This window comes from Mytilus trossulus, chromosome 11, assembly GCF_036588685.1.
Source record: "Mytilus trossulus isolate FHL-02 chromosome 11, PNRI_Mtr1.1.1.hap1, whole genome shotgun sequence".
Classification (NCBI taxonomy): Eukaryota; Metazoa; Mollusca; class Bivalvia; order Mytilida; family Mytilidae; genus Mytilus; species Mytilus trossulus.
The window spans coordinates 3999367-4005975 of record NC_086383.1 but is presented as its reverse complement, the minus strand read 5'-3'; the positions used below and the strand labels follow the sequence as shown (position 1 = coordinate 4005975).

Below are 6609 nucleotides of genomic sequence, written 5' to 3'. Positions count from 1 at the left end.
TAAAAAGCAATAAAAAAGTATCATTGGTCATCTCAACTCGATTGCTTTTATACTTTCGCCGTACCACCTCAAGCGACAAAATCAATTTCGTGGAATTGATCAACGAAAGATATATGATTATTTAGTAGAATTTGATGAAATAGAGAGACAGCAAAATTTTAAATATTAAGAACACATGTCGAGGGGTTTTGCACAGGTTCCAACTATTTGACAAGTCTTGTAGATATAAGTAGATGTTGCAATATTGAAAATGTCATAATGTTTAAAAGTAAACCATTAATGGTCAAACAACCAGCTTCAACACAAGACATTGGCTTTCACCGTACAACAAGCTATTACCCTCTCCATCCAAATGAGTTTTAAAACATATTCAAACAGGAAAAACAGTGATATGATTTATATACGAAAACCAAAAACGAGAAACACTAATGAACCACATCTATAAACAACAACCTATTATGCATACTCTCGTTTGTCTACCAACATATAATAATTCAATCTTTGATGGGATTTGTTATAGGCGCATAAAGTTCTGTTAAGGACATTACATACTATATATCATAAAACCAGCAAACATAGGGATATAACCCGTCACTGCCCTGATTACTTAATACAAATCTGAACAGAAACCATCAATAGTATCCAGCACTGGGGACTTCTATTATAACCTCGCTATAATAAATTTAACAGCTAGATTTTAAAACCGTTTTTCAATATTATAATAACATTCACACATTTTCTCTTAGGGTTGAAGAACCATAGGTGGACTTCGGCTGTTATCACCTCTTTCGTCGGGTTGTTGTTTCTTAGAGACATTCTCCATTTGCATTCATCCTATTCATCTACAGGTATATCACAGAGGTTCACGCTCTCAATTTGTAGTTTCCAACGTTTTGTTTTGAATTCTCTTGTTTATCCTTTTGCTTGATTATAAACTTTTGGTTTTCCTCGGAGATCAGTATTTTTCAAAATTTTATTTTCGTCTTTTGTCTTTTTGTTTCAAATAAACTCGTCATAGATAACAGTATTTAAACTTAATATTTGCGCAAGACGCGTATTCTTTATTAAAACACTTACCAGTGACGCTTAAATAACAAAAAATGATTATAAGTCCACAAAAAAAAGAAGTTAAAGAGCATTTAGAACCAAACATTTCGAAAGTTTCTTTCAAATTACAGCTTAGGTAATATATACCTGAGGAAAAGACGCCTTAGTATTTCAATATGAACATATCAATGACAACTCAAGTCAACACAGAAATGTTTACTAGGCTGGTGATATCCTTGAGGAATTGAAATTGTCAATTGGTCTTCGCCTGAAAAATTTGAATACCCATGTAATATCTTTCGCGTCTTTTTCACATTAATTGATTTAACTTTCAATAAAACATTTTTTCAAAATTATATTTGAAATAAAAATTGCACAAAGGAAAAAAACACATATGAATAAACAGACAATCAATATACATGATATATACTATTGTGTCATTGAAATAGGAATTATAAAATCTGAAGGTGTTATTCAAATAACTATATATGTCACAGTCACTTTTCTATTAAGATGATGTTTATAGATTTTTATTCCTTGCGGACAAACGGAAGAGTTTAATGCGTAATGATGTTTAGTTTTCATAAAAAATACATTACTGTGTAGGAAGAACCATATAAAAGGAACCCAGTCGTAATTTTCACATTACTTGCAGATTTTAAGAATACTTAGACTATTTAAATGGAATAAATTAGTTGTTGGAAATAAATGATGAGTGATTATTTGTTTTCGGCATTGCAATTGTACATTGGGACAACTAAGGTAAGTTATATATATTTTAGTTATTATTGGCTTGACAATTTGTATTATGTTCAAAAAATACAAAAAAAAAGGTATGCGCTGACATGAATTATCATTGATATGGTTATATTTATAAATTAACTGTTTACAAAATTTATTTTCTTTTAAATATTAGGCTTTTTTACCTCAGGAATAGATTACCTTAGATGTATTTTGCAAAACTTTTAGGAATTTTTGGTCCTCAATGCATCTCAACTTAGTAATCTATTTGGCCTTTGAAAACATATTTTGATTCGAGCGTCATTGATTGTCTTTTGTATTGCGCGTTTGGCGTAAATATAAGATTTAAGTAATGGTATCTATGATGAGTTTATCAATGACTACAATAAACCTGTAGTACCTTCTTAAACTTAATTTCTGAAATGTTATTATTTTGTCTCCTATAGACATCTACACAAACATCATTTGTCTTTGTCATATTTAATATATTTGTTGGTTATTAATTATTTAACGCTTCACATATCTGTCCTGTAATTGGTGTCAATTATTTCAACTACAAAAAGTCCAGAAAGTATTTTTTCCATGAAACACACTTCTAATGTATTAAAAAAAATATATTGTATCTTGGATAAATTGGGATTTAAATGCTTTGCTGTCATTATTTTTTGTGGCCATGTATGCATTTGAAAAATAAAAATAGCTGCAATATTTTCAAACTGTAAAACATTTATAGCAAAACTTAACAAATTAAGGGCGAAAGTACCAGAGGGACAATCATACTCATAAATCGAAAGCAAAGTGACAACGACATGGCAAAAAAGAAAAGACAAACAAACAAAGAAAAAAGACAAACAATAGTACAAAAGACACAAAATAGGAAACTCAAGACTAATAAAAAAACTGGGGGTTATATCAGGTGCCCCGGAAGGACAAGCAGAACCTGCTCCACATGTGATATCCGTTGTGTTGCTCATGTTATTCCTAGCTAGGTAAATAGTCTAATTCGGAAGTACACCTTCGTTTTGAAAATGGAAGTGGATTAGTTACGACATAAGTAACATACAATCTGCGTTTTATTTTCAAGACATAACTACAACTATTTAGTCGATTTACATACAGAATCGTGTGTGATGATATTATTTTCTATTGTTGATAAAAAAAAAAACTCGTGTAAATTAATATTTTGTTTAAGTTGTATAAGTTGAGCTTGAACATTCTATTTGCAGAACTACTAATTATATGATACACAAGTAAAACAAACGTATGACGTGTTATTTTTGCACGGATATACAGGTAGCTCTGTGTCTATTTGCAACAATTCATAGCATGCTATATAATTATATTTTATAAGTGTACTTATGTTGATAAGAGTTGATTTGAGACTGGAGACATGTTCTTATATATTCTTTCCAATAATAAGCATGTACATTAAGGATACAATAAATAATTAGTTTGAAAAAAATATTTGAAAACGAGTGGGTTTAATCACTAATTGCTATTGTCGTTAGAATTATAAGCTGCGTAATCCATTTTCTACGCATGTGTATAAAGAAAATTTAATTTATAATGCATCGAAATGCAAACTTTCGTCATCGTATTGTTTATTTATTTTTTTGTACTTTTTTGTTATTTTGAGATACTGCTCAAGTGTACTTTTTTGCTCAAAATATATCCATTCACTTGGAATTTCATTCATATTGGTATCGGCACTTATTTGACATACACTTATTGCTTTGAATCATAAATAATTCTGTTGTCTTTACATGAAGTTGGCTTTTTTTTAAGATATCCAAAATAAATAAAAAAAAATGTGTATTCTGCTTTATTCTACATAAGTTTATTGTTTGGATGTTACAATTCAGATAACACAATACTAGATATCATTAGTGAACTTATTTCGATATAGGATATCTTTTGAAATCTGCTTGAAAATTAATCGTAAAACGAATAAATCATTTGACACGTCTTTCAGTATTAAAACTTATGCTACTGCTAACAAAATAGTATTTTCTATTTCATATAATTCTATGCAAATGCTCATATTAATTTTACAATGCCTAGAAATGCAAGCTGTGTTATTTCTGTTTCTTTTCATTTTTGAAATTCATTTTTCTTATAAATAAGAGTAACGGTACCAATTGTCTTGCACCAGATGAGCATTTCGACAATACATGTGTCTTCAGTGATGCTCGTGGCCAAAATATTTGAAATCCAAAGCTTATAAAAAAATATGAGGAGCTATAATCCAAAAGGTCCAAAAAGTACAGCCAAATCCGTGAAAGAAATCAGAGCTTTGCATGAGGGAGATACATTCCTAAATTTAAAATAATGTCTAATATTTTGTAAAAACAAATTTGAATAACACACAGAACCCGTATGTTCATGCCAGTACCGAATTACTGGCTACTGGGCTGGTAATACCCTCGGGGACTAATAGTCCACCAGCAGAGGCATCGACCCAGTGGTAGTAATACAATAAACGGTACCAATTTTCTTGCACCATATGTGCATTTCGACAAAACATGTCTCTTCCGTGATGCTCGTGGCCAAAATATTTGAAATCCAAAGCTTATACATGTTATCAAACAGATTAAGAGCTATAATCCAAAATGTATAGCCAAATCCGTGAAAGAAATCAGAGTTTTGCATGAGGGAGATACAATCCTTAATTTATAATAATTTATAATATTTTGTAAAGTTACAGCAAATTTTAATAACACAAACAATCTTTTTAATTTCATCAATAAGTAAGATTTTAGTAAACATTCATGTTTGAAACAACTGGTGACAGAAAGACGCATGAATTCACATATGCACGTAATGCAGGAATTAATTACAGGGTTGCTTGGTCACGAGTTGAACATGTATCGACATTGCTTGATTGTTTGTCACACATTGACTATGCATATGAATTGAATTTAAAAAATCAAAAAAAACATACAATCTTAATTATATGAAGACACAGTAAGAAAATATTCTTGACAGTTCTAATTGATAAATCGAATTGATTAAGCAGATGAATTCCGCCTATGACAGTATCAGTTTATTTCAATTAAAAATTTAATAAATTCAAAATGTGATAATTCTCCAGAAATGCTAAATTATGCAATCAGCAATGTAGATTACTTTGTTTAATCGATTGCACAAGTAATATACGTATGTAGTAGATTGTATTTGTTAATTAAGTGATCAGCAAATATCTTTTTGGGTGGGTACTGATGAAAAAGAGTTTTAATATTATTATAGGAAATCTTATTAAAATAGAGAGAAATAGCCAGTGATAGATATAAACTGAATTATTTGTTAGATTTTTAAAATCACTATACACAAAAAATGAATTATAAATCCATCTCATATTGATTTTTCAAAACTTTCCTATATCAAAAGCTTTATAAAATGACTAGTTATTAATGCTTCTATCATTTCAGGGTAATGAAACACAGATAGATCCGTGCTCAAAGTTTAACAGTACAAACAGTACAAACAGCACACAAATACCTTGCAACGACGACAACTTTTTGCTTAGTTTTGGGAAGTTAAACAATTCAACTGAGATCAGCCATGTTGGATTAGTTTTCTTCACATATTTGACACCTATTATATTCATCGTAGGAATTGTGGGAAATATTTTGTCCCTTATGGTATTTGTTACCAAAAACATGAGAAAACTATCAGCTAGTGTCTATTTAGCAGCTCTCTCCACAGCAGATCTTCTAGCTTTGATATCTTTTGTACTCATTGAATGGGTTAAGCGTGGATTACGTGAAGAGTTCCGTAGTAACATTGCAGAGTTTTTAGACGTCAATGGAATTTGTCAACTTACAATTTTCTTGTCATACGCCTCTCGTTTTCTTTCCACGTGGCTTGTGGCCAGCTTTACTCTAGAACGGTACATAGGCATATGTCATCCACTCAAACGTCGGGACATATGTGATATCAATTCTTCAAAGAAAATCGTAGCAATTTTAGTTGTTATTTCAATATGTATTTCCTCAATAAGACCATGGCTGAATGAAGTTCGTCATATTGGACCTGATCGAACCCCGTGGTGCCTTCCGAAAACAGACCTTGTGACGGTATCATTCATTTATGATTGCGTATTTGCGGTTTGTATAACATTTTTGCCGTTTTTGGTCATTACAACTCTTAATATACTGATAATTCGAACATTGATAAAAAGAAGCAGACGACACCGGAAGTGCAATTTTGTAACTGAAGAAAGCATCATACGTTTTGAGTTTACTGTAATACTTATAACGATCTCGATTTGTTTCATTGCTTTTAACTCACCTTATGCTGTTGTATGGTTCAAACAGTTTCATCAGACGAGAACGAAAACATTTTCATCAGGCAGCAAAGTAGATACCTTGCAAAACATTCTATTCTTTACGAAAACTGCATACTTTTTGAACTATTGTATCAATTTTTTTCTTTATTCGGTCACGGGTGCATACTTTAGAAAGGAGTTGAAAGCATTGTTTACTTATAGACGTAAGGTAAAGGAAAATTATCAAAGATGCTCAGTCCAAAATTCACATCATTCCAGTACTACACCAAGCTCTTGGATGTAAACATGTATCATGTCTAGCTCAAACCAGTCCAGTTAGCATGGAACTCGTTGTTTTTGTATTGTACGATTGATTTATAAAAATAAAAATATTGATAGGATTTTGTTACGTTTCCTGCTGATATTATTCAAATAAAGTATTGTTAAATAATGCGATCTTGTTCAGTCATGAGATGTTTATGGTGTTCATTTAAAGATTTCCAGATATCTAAATTTCTAGAACATATACACACAACAATAAAGAATAATGGCGT

General features: G+C 30.8%; 1 protein-coding gene across 1 annotated transcript; it reads left to right on the top strand.

Annotated features, from left to right (window-relative positions):
• The first annotated feature begins 5198 nt into the window (after positions 1-5198).
• LOC134691589 (cysteinyl leukotriene receptor 2-like) lies at positions 5199-6359 on the top strand. Its single transcript, XM_063552155.1, has one exon. It carries the CDS (start codon positions 5199-5201, stop codon positions 6357-6359), a length of 1161 nt encoding a protein of 386 aa, XP_063408225.1.
• Positions 6360-6609: the final 250 nt, after the last annotated feature.

Excerpts from the sequence above, each read along its gene's own strand:
- LOC134691589 (XM_063552155.1), top strand. The coding sequence starts at position 5,199 with ATGCTTCTATCATTTCAGGGTAATGAAACACAGATAGATCCGTGCTCA.